Source organism: Ailuropoda melanoleuca, chromosome 20 (assembly GCF_002007445.2).
Source record: "Ailuropoda melanoleuca isolate Jingjing chromosome 20, ASM200744v2, whole genome shotgun sequence".
Taxonomy (NCBI): Eukaryota; Metazoa; Chordata; class Mammalia; order Carnivora; family Ursidae; genus Ailuropoda; species Ailuropoda melanoleuca.
The window spans coordinates 29,102,926-29,121,829 of NC_048237.1; the positions used below are offsets into that span (position 1 = coordinate 29,102,926).

Below are 18,904 nucleotides of genomic sequence, written 5' to 3' on the forward strand. Positions count from 1 at the left end.
AGGGAGAGGGTCTGATTGGTTCCTGGAGGACGCCGCGCTCCACCTCCCAGAAGGATGTACCAATGAGCTGAGCGAAGGGGCGGGCTCGGCGCGGGGCGGTGGCTGAGACGCCGGTGCCGCTGGAGGGAGGCGGCAGCAGGTGACGAAGCCGGGCGGCCAGCGATGAAGCCGGTGAGTCGGGCCGAGCTTGGACTAGCGATGCCGCAGGGACGGAAGCGGCCCCGAGGCCAGTTCTAGGGCCTGGGGACAGCCCAGGCCTGGTCGCGGCCGGACTCGCAATGTAACCGTCCTGGGTCTGGGAGGTGGCGCTTCCCTGGACGGGGGAGAGCGATGATTGAGAAGGAACAGGGTCGTTGGCTGACGTGGGGACGACGGACACTGGCTGTGCACCTGTTGTGTACAGGCTGGGAACTGCCGCCTGCGAAGTCTCCTAAGCCTCACGACAGCCCTGCCAGAGAGGGCTGAATTCGGTTTTACGGAAGAAACTGAGGCACGGAGAGCTAAGATGTCTCAGTGTATCAGTCTGCCCCAAAGGATGTCCGGGAATGCCCCGCGCCCCGCTGATAAGCGGTCCTCACCGCAGGCGGGGAAAACCACGGAGGACCATTGCCAACCCCCGTTTGTGGGCGCGTCACCGGGGCCAACTAGCACTGCGTCCCTTTCTTGGGTACAGAATCCCTGGGCCTGGGGGAGCGGAAACATCTAACTCTGTTAGGATTTGTTAACCTGGCTGGGAGAGCCTGAGTGAAGGAGCCACACTCACTCTGAAAATCTTGAATCGTCAAAACCGCTTCAAAGAGAAAGGAAAAACAGACGCAAGGAGCTGAGGCCCCACCTGGCTCAATCACCTACCACCAGGGTTGACAACCTATTGAATATTAAAAGACCTTCTCTTGAGTTGATAATATTAACACAAAGAGATCCAAAGCAACTCACATCCCTAGCCTAAATGGTTCTGTAATGTGATCTTGTAGTAGCAAATAAGACCATTATAGAATATAGCTTCAGAGCTAGAAAGAACTGTAGCTGGTTACACTTGCTACTGCCCATGTTTCCATGTGGAGGTGCATCAGCTGTCCTTCACTCCTGGCCTCTTTTTCCACTTGTTCCCAGGAGGGACAGCGTGCAAGATAAGATCCCCTAGTTTGGGAGGAGCTGAACAAAATAGCTGAACCCATTCTTCCCTTCTCTCTGCAGTGCATTGTCCATTGCTGCCCATGACTGGGTGGATAAGTCCAATTCTGGGGTGAGGAATTGACAGGCCCACTTGACAACAGCTTTAAAGCCACATCCTCCCTTTGACACTCAGTAATAAAACTAACATATTGATCTCCATTTGCCTCTCCATTGTTTTATCTCTCAGGGGGTTCCAACTTGGAAATAAGAAGAAAGGTGTATTTTTTATTGGTCCTATAAAACAACTGTCTCTCATGTAGAAATTAGGCCTACAGGATTGAGTTCTAACTCCTTAGATCATTACCCAAAGTCCATCTCAATCTCTCTAGTCCAGTGATTCACAAAGTTGAGGGCATGCTATTCTACGTGTCCACCCCCTATCAACCAAACTGCTAGGCCATATTGGGGTTATTTTTTGAGAAAAGGGGGAGTTAAAACTATTTCTCTGGCTTTATCGCCTCTGCTCTGATGTCACAGTTCCTGAAAACAAGCCCTTTCTCCTTTTGCATTTATTGCCTTAACTTCTTCCTTATCTGCCTAAAAATCTGCTCATCCTTCAAAACCAACTAATATATCTCCTCTGAAGCTTTCTCCAGCTCTCTAAGCAGTCACTCCCTTGTCCGCTCTAAAGTGCATTGTTTAGGGGCACCTGGGTGGCTCAGTTGCTTAAGCACCTGCCTTTGGCTCAGGTCATGATCTCAGGGTCCTGGGACTGAGCCCCACATCAGGCTCCTTGCCCAGCGGAGAATCTGCTGCTTCCTCTCCCTCTCCCTCTGCCTGCCACTCCCCCTGCTTATGCTTGTTCTCTCTTTCTCTCTCCCCCTGTCAAATAAAAAAATAAAATCTTTAAAAATAAAGTGCATAGTTATGCTTCCATTTTAGCACTTACAACTTTCTTTTATAATCTATGCACGCATCTCTCCAACTATACTGAAGCTATTTATTTTATAGATCTTTGCATCTCCAGAGCTTGGCAAATGAATGTGTTTAAGAAATGTTTGTGAATTAATGAACAGATCTCCTCACTTTATAGTTGTACAAAACTGAGACCCAGAATAAACTGAAGTTGCTTGTCCGAGATTATATAGTAAGTGTAAGAGCCAAAACCAGAATCCTGGTTTGTTCCCAATCCAGCTCTCTTTCCACTATAGAGCACGTAATTAATAATAGGAGGGTAAAATCAACAATTTATTACTGACATCACTGATCATTCTGATATTCCAGATTGAATAAATTGCAAATATGCATTCAGTGTGTGTTTAAGCAAGGATCAGCTTCTATGTACATATTTTTCTTTACAGTTGTTTAACATAACTAATTTCTTTTGAAGCCTAGTTCATTGCAAACAAGTGAGTTTGACTCATCAGACGAAGAGCCTGTTGAAGATGAACAGACTCCAATTCAGATATCATGGTATGTTAACACTCTGATCAATGAGCTAATTATTTGATGTGCACATCACAATCCACGTAGATAACATAGTCCACATATTGAAAATATTTAGTGATTCTCTTCTGCCAATTGTGTAATTCTAATCTTTAAGGGATCTTTTAATTCCATGGTTTATTTACTATCTATGATAGAATAAGGATTTTCTTTTGGGTGGGGATGGGCAGAGGAGGAAGTCATTCTTTATGCATTCAGAAAACCATTGTAGATACAAGTAAGTAAGGAGTTGACATAGGATCAGAATATCTCCTATTCAGTACCCAAACCTACTTATTCTTTTGTGACAAAAGACTGATATACCAAACATAGGATGAGATGTTTAATTGTTTATCATTTAGTCAAATCCTAGAACTACTTGCCACAATAATGCATCTATTAGCAGACCCTGCTAAAGATAAAAGCCACGTTACCATAGATACAAGAGCAAAAACAAATGTTTCTATAAAGAATCAACTTCCAAATCTTGGCAGTGACTTATTGTTACACCAGAATCTCTACAACAATCCATGCTTTCTCTCATCCCTGTTAATGTAATAATCTCTCTAAGAAAATGCCATTTCCAACTACAGGAAGAGAAAAAGAGTGTGTTATCCCTAAAGTTCCTTTTGTTCTGCCATCAAATAGCAATTATCTCTCATTTCCCCTATATCCCCCTTTAAAACTCAAGAACTCATCCAATTTTCAGAGTCACATGGTATGTATACAATGCCCTCATTTTCCTCTAAACTCACCTTCTGTCTTATGGATGAAGTTAGCTTTTACCTGCTTTGTCCCTGAGTACTGCAAAATGGGAATATGATTTCTTGAAATTATTTTAACCAAAATCCATTACAACAAGGAATGACTTGTGATTTTTATCCTATGAAATTATATCTGTTTAAGGAAAGCCTACCAAGAAATCTTAAAATAGTAACGTAGACTGAATGCTGGGGTGAAATCCCCAGAAGGCCATTTTCTAGCTTATTCCCCAAGATTATTAATACAAAATATCTCAGGTAACATACCACGGAACTTAATATGTTCTACTTTATACTAGCCATAGGCAATCGAGACATTATTATTTTTAAGGTAAGTTTCAATTAACTCGCCACTGTTAATTGTGACGGGGGTGCCTGGTTTAAGCATCCTGATCTTGATTTCAGCTCAGGTCATGATCTCAGGGTTGTGAGACGGAGCCCTGTGAGACCTGTGTTGGCCTCTGCACTCAATGGGAATCTTGCTTGTCCTTCTCCCTGTCCCCTCCTGCAGGCACTCCCTCTTTCTTTCTCTCAAATAAATAAATCTTTAAAAAAAAAAAAAAGGCATTAAATTGTGACAAAGCAAATGATCAGTCCCTGTTTTAAAACTCCCAGGCTTTCTGAGCCTTTTTGTGAACAACATATTGATATTTACATATGCATTTTTGTTTTGTGGCTATGGTAAAACTTTAAAACACCCATGTTCAGTGCCAAGCACAAATTTCTTAAATTGAATTTCCGTTTTCAACTTTTTAAAAACTGGACTAAGCTTACAGTTTTATTCTTTTCAGGCTACCCCTGTCACGAGTGAATTGTTCTCAGTTTCTTGGTTTATGTGCTCTTCCAGGTAGGTAAGGCTACAACTGGCTTCCTGTTGAGATACTTAAAATAATCTGTTTATCAGCTAATACATCATTGTACTGAGCAAGAAGAGAATTTCATAGATCATCAGCCTGGGGGGCTCACTTTTGGAAGCCCTAATAAGCTCTATCTAAAAGAACATAGATCACTCTTGAACACTTCCAGACCCATTCACAGTTCTGCATTTCTGATTTACCTATCTTAATAAAACTTCAACATTGGGGTACAAGGTAAGGCTGAAGGCAACAGGCAGGTACTTGCTACAAAAAGGACACAGAATAAAGACTCTTTGGGTGAGGTGCTCCTTCAGCTGGGGTCTATGAATCCCTGCAATTATATTCCTAAGAATATTAGAAATTGAAATCCACACTCAAAATGAAATCGAAACATATAAATGATCATATAGGTATGACCTTGTAAAGTAGCTGTGTTATGTGTTTAAATATATTTGTTATATGTGACCAAAAACTGACTTTTTCACTTGCCTTATTACTGCTTATAGGTTGTAAATTTAAAAATGTTAGAAGAAATATCCAAAAAGATACAGGTAGGTATAACATGAAACAACCATATTAATAGTTTTTTCTTAATAACACTGAAAATCTCTTTGTCAAAAAGAACAAACATTAGTCTCTGCTCAGTATACCAAATAAATGTTTGTTATTTCATAGTTTCAAACTGTAGACTTATTCTAATACGCAGAGATATTTGCGAAGGGCACAGAGAGCTAACTCCTCATTTACTAAACATAGCATTGCTTTTCACTGATTGTTGTAGTTACGCACAGAAATTGCATTTGAGTTTAAAATGTTTAAGTTGGAGGGAGGAAACTATGTAAATAGAAAACTGCCATTTCACTGCCCAGATCTTTGAACACACTGTCCCTTACAGACTTGATTATGATAGTAGAAATACGCCTGAGCTGAGAACCCAGAGGCAGTAGTGAAATTGCCCATCCTGGGTAGAAAATTTAGAGAGGCAGCAGCTAAGTGGGAAAGATGGGGTACAGTCTGATCTTCACAGGCTCAAGGATATTAGCCTCAAGTCTAATGACATCACAAATACCCTAATAACCCATCCCAATTTGTAATTTCCATATCGCACGGTACAAAAACACTTGGGTTTTCAAAACGTTTTATCCTGGTTGGCCTGGAGTATCTCAAGGCTAATAGTCCTACCAATGTCCTTACAATACACCAACATAAATATAAATAAACACACACGCACACACCACATGCATATCTTGATTCTGACCAGTATAAATTTTTGAAATCTTAAAATTTTTTCCTGGTTGTTTTGGAATATCAATTTATTAATTTGCTTTCTCTGATTTATTCCTTACTTACCAAAAAAGACTTGCAGAGGCTAATAGGTTAGTTGACTCTTGCATTATTTGTGAAGATACTCTGATTTAGAGATACCGGCTTTGGTAGGAAGATTTCATCTGGAGAACATTTAGGTCATAAGCAAACTGTAATGAAAATCACTGGTTCAAGAACCAGTCTTGTACATTTTGGAAAGCCCTATTCATTTAGTATCTTCTATAAAAGGGGTTTCCAATATTTTACCAAACCCTTTGTTTTCCAGTGAGATCTTCAATGGAATCCAGTGTATAAAAGATGACAATCTGATGGGAGAGACCTAGAATCTCCCTGCATCAGCCCCTGTGTTTCCCTCCTCAGAGTCCTTTCTAGGAAAGTTTGAAAACCACTGTACAATAGAAATTATCCATTGTGTGCAAGAGGCAGACAGAAAATTATCTACTCTTAAAAATGGTTCAGTATGTGGATTTCAGTTTTAATCCTTTTAGAAGTACAAAAAAAATAGTATTATCTAAAGCAGCACTGTCCAATAGAAATACGATGGGAGCCACAAGTAGAAGCCATGTATGTAACTTTATATTTTGTAGCTGCCATATTAAAAAAGTAAAAACAGATTAAATTAACTTGATACATTTTATTTAACCTAACATAGCCTAAATAGTATCACTTCAATGGTTTTAAGCATAAAACAAATTATTAATGAGACACGGGTGTTTTGTACATTTACAATACATCTCAATTTGGGCTAGCCACATTTCAAGTACAAATCTGGAGGTTCATGATAAAAGGTGCTTAGTTAAATGTCCCTGGATTTAGGAGGCAGGGAGAGAAAGGAGGCTGAGATCAGCCAGAATTAATCATTCATTTTGAACATAAGACTCTCTAGTGAATATTGCCATAAGGATGTTCCAGTGCATAGAATGGCCTATAGTACTATTGCTTGGTTTATATTCATTATAGTGAAATTAGCTAAGTCACCTAATACTAACACAGCTAACGTTTTATTTCCTAGAGACCTAGTCCATAAAATTAAATGCATGATGGCAAGACACAGTACAAATGTAAAGGAGAACATGAGCTCAGGCACCATGGGCATGCAGGGGATTTTATCTACAATGCTTAGGGTAAAACAGAGCAGCAGAGTGAGGAAAGTAGCAAACATGGATTTTGTGAGAGGAAAACGGGAAAGAAATATGCTATTGTTTCTTCACAAGAGTTTATTTCAAAATATTAGATGTTTTAAAATTTATTTTTAAAGCCATATTGAAAAAAGTTTTTTTCAAGAACAGTGATATAGTTGAAATTAGTTGAAAAATCTTAAAATTCAGTTAAAAGCATTTTGAATTAAGTTATTGATTATAATATAATAATTATTATATAATTATTATAATATGATATTATAACTATTATGTTATAATGCTATTATATTATACTGTTATGATTATTATAGTATAATTTTATTATTATGGTGATCAGCTTTAATCACCTTTTGGTTCAGGTGTTTCTAATTCATATTTTGTGCTTAGTGACTTGATTTTTACCCTACTTTGAAGACAGATCAATATTGTTTTAGATTATCAATAAGTATTTCAAGTTTATAGATTATCATTTGTTATTTACTTAGTTTGGCTTAAGAAATTTAACACCACATCCTCTGTCTTGACTGTATTTAAATTTGTAATATTTTATACATGTGTATCCATATCTTGGTTTATTGGCAGAAGAACTAAAGAGCTATGGTATACAAGACATATTTGTTTTCTGCACCAGAGGGGAACTGTCAAAATACAGAGTCCCAAACCTTTTGGACCTCTACCATCAGTATGGAATTATCACTCATCACCATCCAATCCCAGATGGAGGGACTCCTGACATAGCCAGCTGCTGTGAAATAATGGAGGAGCTTGCAATCTGCCTTAAAAATAACCGAAAAACCTTAATACAGTATGTTTCTCTCTTCTCTGTAAATGATGTAAGAAATGCCTTAGTCGGAATGATTTTTCTAATTATTGCATCTTTATTCATTTATTACCTACCCTGTAGCTTGGTGCAAGGATTAAAAGGAGATGAGGCATGGAGAGTACCAGCACAATGTCTGCTACAGGGCAACCACTCAGATATTTGCTATTATTACTTCTGAAGAGTAAGGACAAAAAATGAGTAGATTTGGAAATGTTTAGAACAGGCTTACAGGCTTTTTATTCTTTCCTCTTGCCTTAGAAGTTTACTTATAATTTTGGGACCCTCTTCCTCCCAAAAAAAGGTGGGGCATCATTCTTATAATACCCTTACTCATTGGTCAGTCTTTCAGTTACTTAGTTGCTTCTAACAGCAAAAAAAAATGTCAGTTTGGGGGGTGCCTGGATGGCTCAGTCAGTTAAGCATCTGCCTTCATCTCAGGTCATGATCCCGGGGTCCTGGGATTGAGCCCTGTGGGGATGGGGGGGCAGTCTCTGCTCAGCAGGGAGTCTGCTTCTCCCTCTCCCTCTGACCTTCCTCCCCTCTGTTCGTGCTCTCTCTCAAATGAATAAATTAAAAATCTTTTTTAAAAAGTCAGTTTTTTAAAAATTAGCAAAGAAATCATTCATAAGCAATGAGCAATCTTAAAAATATGACTGTAAAATTATATTTGATGATAGGAATTTGCCACCAGAATGAAAGAGGGACTCTCATTGTTTGTCAATGGCTATGCACAAGCTGCTTGTATGGAATTTTAAAATGAAATAAAATGAGCCCAGGGGGAAAAAGGAGAGAGGAGAAAAGTAGCTTGGAGAAAGGAAAAAGGGAGTGACAATCAGCAGGAGACAATAGCAATACAAAGATTAGAAGTGGTGCTGTGGTTAATACAGTAGAGGCTCTGCCACAAGTGAGATGCACAGCAGAGGATAGAGCCAGCCACGGGGAGCAAACTAGTCCTTCTCTGTGCTGCTTGTGCTTCTGGAACAAGATAGAGTAATAGATAGCTCGACACCTCAAAAGCCCTACAGTCATTGATTTGAACTAGAAAGTATGCGGACTATACCAAATAACCAGGTGGTCTCAGGGCACCCAGGGAGAGGGCAAGCCCAGACAGCTTCTCTCCTTAGACCTAGAGCTGGGGGCCTCGTGCCAACAGTTCCCATTCTGGAGGCAAACCAAGTAGTGCACGGGGCTTTGAGGGGACACACTTTTTGTGGCTGAACTAAACTCCGATGTACAGAGAAACCATCCTACATTCTAGTTTCCAACCTTCCTCTAGAGAAAAGCATAATCTGTAATTGTAAGCAATTACTAATTGCTTTACTAATTATAAAAGCAAAATTTTAGAATAAAGTTGTCTATACTAAATTTTCTAATAAGTCTAGGTAAAATAGCATTAGATAACTACATGTGGCTAATGAAAAATATTTTCCAATTTGGGGACCCATTTTTCAAAGCAGTTCTGAGATTTTTTTTTTATAATACATCTTTGAAAACAGCCTCTGCTGAAAAGTTTCCAGAGATCGAACTAGCTCAGATTAGTGAAATTCAACGAATGCTACTCGAGCAGGTTCTAGCACGCCCAATGCTGTCTGATGTTTGAACAGAATACAAACAGGATGGAAAGATGGTCGCATATGTTGAGTGCTTCTGGCTCCCATAAAATAAAGCATCTGATGAGTGGAAATTTTCATCGTCCTACAGCTTTCCAAGGTGTCCTACAGTGACTAATTTTCTATCCATTCTGCCATCTTTGAGTGCTCCCATTGCTAGACGGCTCTGGAGTTTATCCCTCAGAAACTGGGTCTGGGAAAATTTTTTCCACCGCCTGTGTCTGCCAGTGCTATCCCACTGATTCTCCCTGTGCATTTCTGTTGCTATATAAAATCAGCAAACACAGCTTGCCTACTGTCCTGTGCTGCTTCCTAGGGCTGTCGAAACAAAGTACTACAACGTGGGTAGCTCAGAACAGCTGACACTTGCTCTCCCTCAGTTCTGAAGCTAGAAGTTCAAAATCAAGGTGTCAACAGGACCCTATTCCCTCTGAGACTCTGGCAGAATCCTTCCTTGCCTCTTCCTAGCTTCTGGTGGTGGCCGTCATTCCTTGATGTTCCTTGGCTCACAGATGCATCACTCTAATCTCCGCCTCTGTCGTCACATGATTCTGTGTTGCTGTGTCTTCTTGGGGTATTTCCTCTTATAAGGACACCAGTCAGCCTCAGTTAAGCCTCTGCCTTGGATTCAGGTCATGATCCTGGTGTCCTGGGATGGAGCCCTTCATTGGGCTCCCTGCTCAGCATGGAGTCTGCTCCTTCTTCTACCCTCCCCACTGCTTGTGCTTGCTCTCTCACTCTCTCAGATAACTACATTAAAAATTGTAAATAAATAAATTAATTAATTAATTAATTTTTTAAAAAGGCACGAGTCATACTGGATTAGGGCCCACCCCTGTGACCTCATCTTAATTTGATTACATCTGCAAAGACCGTATTTCTAGATAAGGTCACATTCACAGTCCCAGAGATTAGGACTTCAACACACCCCAAGGGGATACGATTCAACCCCTAACACCCACTGTGTACCAAACACTACGAATACAAAACACTCACGCACTGTGAGGCACAGTCCCCGCCCTCAGGGAGCCCACGCTAACCGCACGACCACGTAAGTGCAGTAAGGCTCACACAAGGCGTATACAAGGCAGCACAAAGGGCAGCGGCGGTTTCTGTGGGGGCACGAGGGCAGTTCAGAAAAGGCCACGTGAGCTGGGTTTTGAAGGATGAGCAGGAATCAGAGGAGGAAAGACAAAGGTAGAAATAGGCATAAAGCAGCACTCATCTTGCAGAAGACCACCGAAGCGCACTGCCTCTACCTTTCTGTGGTGGAGCCTCAGCTCTGATGCAGCCTATATCCGGGGCACTTTGCAGAAAGCAAGCTCACGAACACTCTGGGAGTCGGCTTCTGGCCCTTGGCTCACACCCTCCCCCCGCTGCATCCACAGACAGTACACCATGCCCACTCATGCTCCTGAGACGTCGTCGGCACCCCGTCAGGTTCAGGGAACCCTCTAAGAAAGTTAGGAATTGTGTAATGCAGTTTTTAAGCATCTTTGAAAGTAATTAGAATGAATGGCTTTGTTGCTTTGAGGTTTAACCATGATTTTTTTCTGGAAAATCCAGTTATGTAGAACTGCTGATTTCTTCACAGGGCTAGACTATAGCAGCTAACATTCATTTACTTCTTACCCTGCGCCAAGCTCTGCTGCAAGCTCTTTACAAATGTTGGTTACCTCATTCAGTCCGAACTGTGATGCAGGTACTGGGGCTGTCACTATGTTTCAGGTGAAAGGGCTGAGGCCCAGAGAGGGTAAATCGCTTGCCTAGGTTCACACATGTCATATGACAGATCCACCATTCAGCCCCAGGCAGTGGGGCTCTAGAACCCAGGCTCTAAACCTCTGTAACACGCCACCTCTGTGCTCTTTTTAGATAAATGAAGAGTCGTCATACAGGCTTGTTCCATAACACTAAGGTTTTGTTAAGACAGAGGAAAATAAACTGGCAGTTGGTCAGAATAGTCTGATTTCTATTTAGTAACATGTTCCACTTGTCAGATGTGGATCCTGGAGTTCAAAAGGTCGATAAAAAGGCCCTGCCTACATTGACCATGAGAGGTGTTCAGAATACCTCCCAACAAATAAATAAGCACACTTTGCTCTTGATTAATTTAAAAATATTTATTAACCTCTGTGTGCCAGGCACTGTGAGAGTAGGCACTATTAGATTTAGAACTAGAAGGCAGAAAGAGCAAGTCTTTAGTTCTAAGTGGTGGGGTGGAAGGAAAACGTACAATATTCAAAAATGTGCTTCCCTTTCAGCTGTTATGGAGGACTTGGGAGATCCTGTCTTGGTAAGAAATGTGTTTTCATTATTCAGTATTTTTTTTACCCTCAAAGTAGGCAAAGATATCCTGTTTCTGGGCCATATCCTCACTTTGTATTAAAATGAGACAAAACACCATATAAATCTGCTAAGACCTAAAGAATTATTTAAGGCCCTTAATTTGGTATTCTCTAGAATGCAAATGGGAGGTATTTTCAACATTGTTTTGAAGGATTCTGCAAAACATAAACTAAAGTCTTAACACCTGCATTCTTGCGTTTTGTTTTGTTTTCTAATGTTTTCCCTATGCAGGTGTTACGATACTGACAGTAAATTCTAAATAATATCCATCATAAGTATGAAAACCAAAGTTAATTACTTCATGCAATTACTGTTCATTTTTTTAAAAATGTGTTAGGAAAAAAAAGTTAACAAAATGGTGTACTGGAGTAACAGTTATTCCTTTTGACGGTGGACAGTATCAAAAAATTAAAAACTTTTATGCTTCTAAGGACATTATTAAAATGAAAAGACAACTCACAAAACAGGAAAAAATATTTACAAATCATGTATTTGATAAGGGACTTACCTAGAATATATAAAGAACTCTTACAACTCAATAATAAAAATCAAAAAATGGGCAAAGGATCTGAATAGATATTTCTCCAAACAAAATATACAGATGATCATTAAGGACATGAAAAGATGCCTAACATCATTAGTCATCATAGAAATGCAAATCAAAACCACAATGAGATACCACTCAATACCCATTAGGATGTCTGTTATCCAAAAAATGGAAAAAATCCGATGGGAGGTGGAGAAATTGGAACTTTCATATACTGCTGGAGAGAATGTAAAATGGTGTCGCTGCTTTGGACAACGGTCTGGCAGTACTTCCTCAGTTAAACAGAGAGTCACCGTGTGCCCCAGCAGTCCCACTGCCAGGTATATGCCCAACACAAATGAAAACACGTAAAACTCGTACAGGAACAAAATTTACAGCAGCATTATTCACAATAGCCAAAAAATGGAACCAACCTAAATGCCCATCAACTGACAGAGGATAAACGAAAAGTAAATCCATACAATGGAATATTATTCATCCACAAAAAGGAATGAAGTAGTTACCTGCCACAACAGGTATGTGTCTTGAACACATTATGCTAAGAAGCTAGTCACAAAAGCCCACATATGACTGCATTTACATAAAATATCTAGATTAAGCAAATCCACAGATCAGGGGTAATGGGGGCATGGGGATGATGACAAGAGGGGACAGGGTTTCTTTTTGCGGGGATGAAAATGTTCTAAAATGGACTGTGGCGATGGCTGAAACCTATCTGTGAATACACTAAAATCCACTGAATTCTGCACTTTAAATGAATGAATTATGTGGTATATTAAATAGAACTCAAGAAAGCTGTTAAAAAGAATGAAGCCAGTTTAAACTTCAACCACCGTCATTTAAAATAATAATTTAACTGTCAAAAACACATATTAAAAGTCTTCGGATTCATTTTGCACGACACTAAACTCCCATCTTCTGCACCAGAAGTCTAATTAAATATACAATGCTCTACCCTATCATTAATTATGTAGTAATATACTATTTTCCTAACGTGTTCCGCTAGTAGCCGCTTGTCTCCTACTCTACCTGTCTGACGCAGTGTCACCACAGCAAGCCATGGACAGCCTGAGAGACCTGCGAGGGTCTGGAGCAATACAGACCATCAAGGTAAGGAGGCTGCCCGCTCCTGTGTGCTCGCGGTTTGGGGGCAGTCACAGACGCAGCGGAATCCGCCATCACGAGGGCAATGGAAACCCAGAGCATTCTGTTATTCATCTATCACCTGCTCCAAATTTCTGTGTGAATCTAACCTGCAGGTCTGAAAAAGTTCACAGTGTTTCAAACAAAATAATGAAAAATCTGAACTTTGCCGTTTACTCTTGCAGGACCTACTACTGTTTAGTTTTTGCCCATTCAGTTCTTGGAATGAATCCTCTCTTTTGGAAAAATTTGGAAATTTTTAATATTTAATTTTTCCAAACGAGAGGATTCCTATAAACTTGGTAATTTCTCGGCCAGAAAGAACTAGTGACGATCCTATCATATCATCAAACTGTTAACAAAGACAAATGACTATAATACAAAAAACCCCGCAAAACAGTTCTAATTATCCTGTGGTGTGGATAATTGAAGAGACAATTTTGCCATCTACTTTCCCCTTAACACTTAAAAATCTCTGCAGTAGCAGTGCCCCAAGGATATTATTATGTATTAATGTTCCTGAAAGATTCTGCAATTTCACTTTATTTCTAGATTTGTAAAGCCGATTTGCCTTCCTTTGCCAAGTACCCTGTCTCAGCATTAGGACTGAATCAGAGGGTCAGGCATGAGAGTCCTGGCCTCCAGTGGCTTCCTGGGTTCGAGTCCATCTTCCCAGGGTCAGGGGTCTACCCAAGGGCCACGAATGTGAATTATTATAGTAACTGACAAATTCACTAAGCAGTCTGATGCTCAGGGCTTAAATCAGGTCATTCAAAACAATCCATACAGGATCCACTTCATCGTACAGGTTCTGAAAGTAGAGAATTCCCTTTCTTATCTCTTAAAATCCAGTGATTCTTCAAATTCAAGATATTTTCAGGTCTCTCTCTGAAACAAAACCAAATGGTCCCACATATCCGAGTGTGTGTTTTACATCGATTTCATCTTGGAGAGAATTAAGCCCACATTACATGGGCTATCAGTTGATCACCTCGGCTCTCGGTACCAAACAGGCTTGCCCATCTCTGTGCTGATAGAGCTAGCCAGTATGCAATTTCAACTTGCCAAAAAGGATAAAAAATGAGATAATTGGCAGAATAAGAATATCCTCTGGGAAACTACTAAAACTCCAAATAAATTATTTAAAGTTTTCTTTACTTCCCTTATCTGTTAAGATTAGTGATTTTTTTAAATATTGACTACTATGAACATTGTTCCAAATGGATTCTATCATCACAAGAAGCAGAAATCGAGGGCCTCCATAATTTAAGAAAAAGATTAATCGTTAATTGCTATAGAAAGTACCCTCTCCTCCCTACGTAACCCCCAGAGGAAGATACATTAGCAAAAAGAATGCCTTCATGTATTATTTTTAATTTTAACTTGTTCCTGCCAGTAAAGGGAGAAAGGATTTTACAGATTTATAAAACATTCATGTGTATTGAATGCTACCTTCCGATTTTTAAAGCAATAGTTTTTTTCACACTATATGCACCTTTATGAAAAGGTAAAAAATTTCTCATAATGCAAACACTTCCTTACTTAAAAGGATGTAGAACTGTTCTTAGCAATTATTTTTTGATTCCTGACTCTTACTACTGTGACTACTCTGCTAACTAGTTTTCTACAATATATTTCACTGTATCTTTACTTTTTTCAGCAATATAATTATCTTCATGAGTTTCGGGACAAACTAGCTGTACATCTATCATCAAGAGACTCATTATCAAGATCTGTATCTAGATGAAAAAGAATTTCAAATAACATATATATGACCATGTCTGAAACTTAAGAGCTATTTAACATAATTTGTATTGAAATGAAACTTACTAGTGTTACCAACCTGAATGTACACGTGTATGTGCAGATGTTCCTAAAGCTTGTACTGACAAATCTCAGTCGTGTCTCTCATCTCTTACAAAAGATCGAAAAATTGCTGTACAATTTTCCTTTTTAGAAATGCACTGGCTTCTCTGGAATGTTTTACCTGGAAGTAATGCTGAAACAAGCATATGGAAAAATATCTGACTGCCTGTTTTTATTATTTACCACACTTGTACCTCATCTTACTATTTGTAACTACCGGGTGGAATATGACATAGTAATAATATAAAAATTATTTTGAGCACCCAAGCTAAAATCAAATAATTTTCACCCTCTACTCCTCCCACATTTTCTCCCATGGTTTTTTCTACTTCATAGACATACAGAAGTGCAAGGGATCCTATGATTCGTCTGGTCACCTCCCACCCAATACTGGATCACCCCCAACAGGTGTTCAGCCAGCATTTGCTGGAACATTTTCAGATAAGAGGTATTCACTGGGTCAGACAGCTGCTCTGTTTTTAGAAGAATCACTTTTTTTGACCCTAGGGACTACACAGAATAAATTCAATCCCTCCTTCACATTTATGTTAGAAAGCACTTACCCACAGATTAACAGTCTCCAAATCTCTCGCTCCATACCTCACCCTACGCTACTGAATGCGTCTTTTTGTCTTTAACTGTAATGTTGAGCAGTCGGCACTGGAGACGAGGCTATTCTAACAGGCATTGGTGGCTTCCGTGCTACACACAGTAGTCCCTTGGCTGCTGGCAATCACAAATGTGAACCAAGGGTCCTGGGCACTTCCACACAAGAGAAAGTAAATTTCACCACATCAAACTTCTTTTTTGAATTACCATGTAATTGCCAAAAGCTCTCTTTTGTCTCACATTCCTCTTGCTGCTGCTGAACCACTTTAATTTCACTGGGGAATACTTTCAAACAATTACTAGTGCCGTGAGGGATCTTCAGACCAGAGGGCCAGTATGTTACATAATATAAAATCAGTATTTTAATACTTTTATATATACGTTACTTCAGGAATTTAAGATTTTATAAGAATTACTAAGGAAGATGGGAGAACCACATATCCCACCAGTATCTGAATATTTAAACTAGGGGTTTCTTATCTAAGATAATAAATGCCAAAAGCTACAGCCAGAAAAAAAAAAATTTAAATAAGTACAAGCTGCAATAACAGGTTGGCCTTCCTCATGGTTTCAGTATCACAACCAAATACAATTTAAAAATCACAGTACCCTATTATACTTTAGGAAATGACTGAAATTGACATTACAAATCTTACATTGCTTTCTCTTAATATGAATATAGAGCGTATTCATGAACACTTAAGAAAGTGGAGGGAAGGGGCGCCTGGGTGGCTCAGACGTTAAGCGTCTGCCTTCGGCTCAGGGCGTGATCCCCGGCATTCTGGGATCGAGCCCCGCATTGGGCTCCTCCGCTGGAAGCCTGCTTCTTCCTCTCCCACTCCCCCTGCTTGTGTTCCCTCTCTCGCTGGCTGTCTCTCTCTCTTTCAAATGAATAAATAAAATCTTTAAAAAAAAAAAAAAGAAAGGGGAGGGAAAATATTGGCATGGATTAACCAAATCCTTTAATAATCAACTGAACTTTCAAAGTGCATGCTTCCCTCATTATTACTGCAAATGCTAGTTAAGCCTTCCGTGTTTAAAATGCTTAACTACTTTAACACTAAGTATCAAGGGAAAACATCAATTATTCCGTTAACAGAGAAATATGGAATGGCGCTACTCAAAAAAAAGTAATTTCACACTGTTGGAAGAGTATTTTCTCTATCTAACCTGTGGAATAGCCCTCCCCCAAAACAATGGGGAGAGGGGGCAGAGAGACAAGCTAGAGTCCTGGTCACACACAAGCCCAGTTAGCTGCTGAAATTGAATTAACACACAGACTCAGCCATTAACCATAAACTACACAAGGAAACATTTGAGACGGTTTGTTTTTAATATACAAACGCAAAATAAATCAAGCTCTAAGAAGGTAGGACTGCTTAAGGGCATTTTCTTTCGGGGCAGTGGTACAGCACCAATCAGTTAACTCCGACTTTAAGAAACCATGAGCACAGATGGCTAACTACACTCTGTTTCTTCCAGAGTTTTAGGGTCTACCTGGTCATCAACCTATTACTTAGGAAATTTTTCTTCTCCAGGCTCCGTGAACATGGTGAGCAAAGAGATTTAAATGTTGAGAAAACACATCGTACAATAAAGTTAACTTATCCATGTGAAGATGTTCTCTACATCTTCATGTCCACAATGTGCATTAAAAAAATTAACACAGGATAAAACCTTCACTCCAGTCCCACAGATCAGCCACTTTATACGGTTAATACTGTTCCCCAAACTAAGCAGAACAAGCAGCAGAGTTGTTTACTCCTTTTAGATACTTAGCTTTAGGACTCTTCATTTTCATCAAAGGGAAATTGTTCTAAGAAAGCTATTCAACATATCCAGAAACAGAGCCACATTTTTTCTCTTGGCATCACTCTGAAGTATTCGTTCAGAATCATCTTCTGAGCTATAATCCTGGTACCAGACACTCACTAGCTGCGCTGTGACCACGGAGCAGTGACAGGTTTCAGCAGAAGAGCTTAAATAATTTGAGACTAGCAGCAGTTTCCCAAAAGGATATAAGTACTTTTATGAACAATGCTAGACAGGTATCAATATTTTTATCTTTCCCCTTCAAAAACAGAGTTGTGTTAAAATATTTTTGCTGTCAAAATTTCTGATTTACAATTATACCGTACAACTGACTGAGAGATGCACATTTGTGAGTGTTGAATGGTCTATAAATAAGTAAACTAGACAAATACTTTTAAATACAGATGATTTAATTGGGTGGGAAACATCACCACACTGCTATGACGTAGCCACACCTAAAATGAGAGCTCACACCGCTGCAGGGGCTAAGAGATACACAGAAGTCATTATTTGCACCATAGCAATAATATTCCATGTACACTGTTGATAAACATATAACTGGAAGAAAAGAGAAATGTTGTAGCAAGGAAAATATTTTTCTAGTTTCAGAGCTTATCTACATTTCTATCTCCTTTCTACGCACACATCTGACATATTTTCAAAATATGTCGATTTGGAGAGCAGAGAAGAGCTCTACAAGAGCTATTAGTGTGAGTGCTTGCTCCTCAGGCCTAAATACACTGAACGGGCTTTAAATGAGACACATACTGCAAAGGACCATGCGCTTTGTTGCTGTGTGAAAGAACATTATCTGGGGATCTGATCTTGACTGCTAGGTCAGGCAGTTCATGCTGTAATCCATGAGGCTTATCATAGGCTTTCGTAATACTAGACACATGTCAAAAGTGATTGGTCATTTCCTATCACTTCCCCTTCCCATGAAAAATAATTCAAACTTCAAACATATTAGCACTTTGTCCATCGCCTGGGACCCAACTCTCCTCAACCATGGGACAACTGGGCCATACCAGTTAAGCATTGTGAAAATCATCAAACGTCATTAATAAGTTTCTACCCCTACACCTCCTTGGTACTAAAGGGACATACTCCATGATATACTATTATTACCCCATAGAATAACTGCTAAATAGGCTACATTTTTATATAAGATTTTTAATTCAGGAGAATCTGTAATACCATAGCAAAAAAGACTTGTCAGTATAGATACCAACCACAGTGTGGTATACTAATGGTTTCTGGAAGTTAGAAAACTCAAAGATAAATCAAGGCACATAACAGCAAAAGTAATTCTAACAAGGGAAAAAAAATTACCTAAAGAAACAGCTGTCACTGCACAGGGAGCAGTGTGGTGAAAGCTGGAAGGGTTAGGAACCCAGGCTAAGTATGCCGCAGCTGGGCCTGCAGGGATAACAGAGCGCGAGGGCTGCCCGAAGCAGATTA

The 18,904-nt window shown here is 39.6% G+C and overlaps 1 protein-coding gene across 5 annotated transcripts; it reads left to right on the top strand.

Moving 5' to 3' along the window:
* Positions 1–68: 68 nt before the first annotated feature.
* Positions 69–15,383, top strand: CDKN3 (cyclin dependent kinase inhibitor 3). 5 transcript variants are annotated; one of them, XM_034648356.1, is made up of 8 exons: positions 69–171; positions 2,507–2,589; positions 4,154–4,209; positions 4,726–4,770; positions 7,267–7,489; positions 11,382–11,413; positions 13,020–13,123; positions 15,078–15,383. In XM_034648356.1, the coding sequence occupies exons 1-8, from the start codon at positions 163–165 to the stop codon at positions 15,111–15,113; spliced, it is 588 nt and encodes a 195-aa protein (XP_034504247.1). In that variant the 5' UTR covers positions 69–162; the 3' UTR covers positions 15,114–15,383. The 5 variants fall into 5 exon arrangements, with proteins under 5 accessions (XP_034504247.1, XP_034504246.1, XP_002919690.1 ...); XM_034648355.1 differs by lacking the exon at positions 15,078–15,383 and adding an exon at positions 14,817–15,054 and having other exon boundaries at positions 13,023–13,123; XM_002919644.4 differs by lacking the exon at positions 15,078–15,383 and adding an exon at positions 14,817–15,054 and having other exon boundaries at positions 70–171.
* The last annotated feature ends 3,521 nt before the right edge of the window (positions 15,384–18,904 follow it).

Excerpts from the sequence above, each read along its gene's own strand:
- CDKN3 (XM_002919644.4), top strand. Across the intron at positions 7,490-11,381 it reads AACCGAAAAACCTTAATACA|CTGTTATGGAGGACTTGGGA; the intron begins GTATGTTTCTCT and ends CTTCCCTTTCAG. Across the intron at positions 13,124-14,816 it reads GAGCAATACAGACCATCAAG|CAATATAATTATCTTCATGA; the intron begins GTAAGGAGGCTG and ends TACTTTTTTCAG.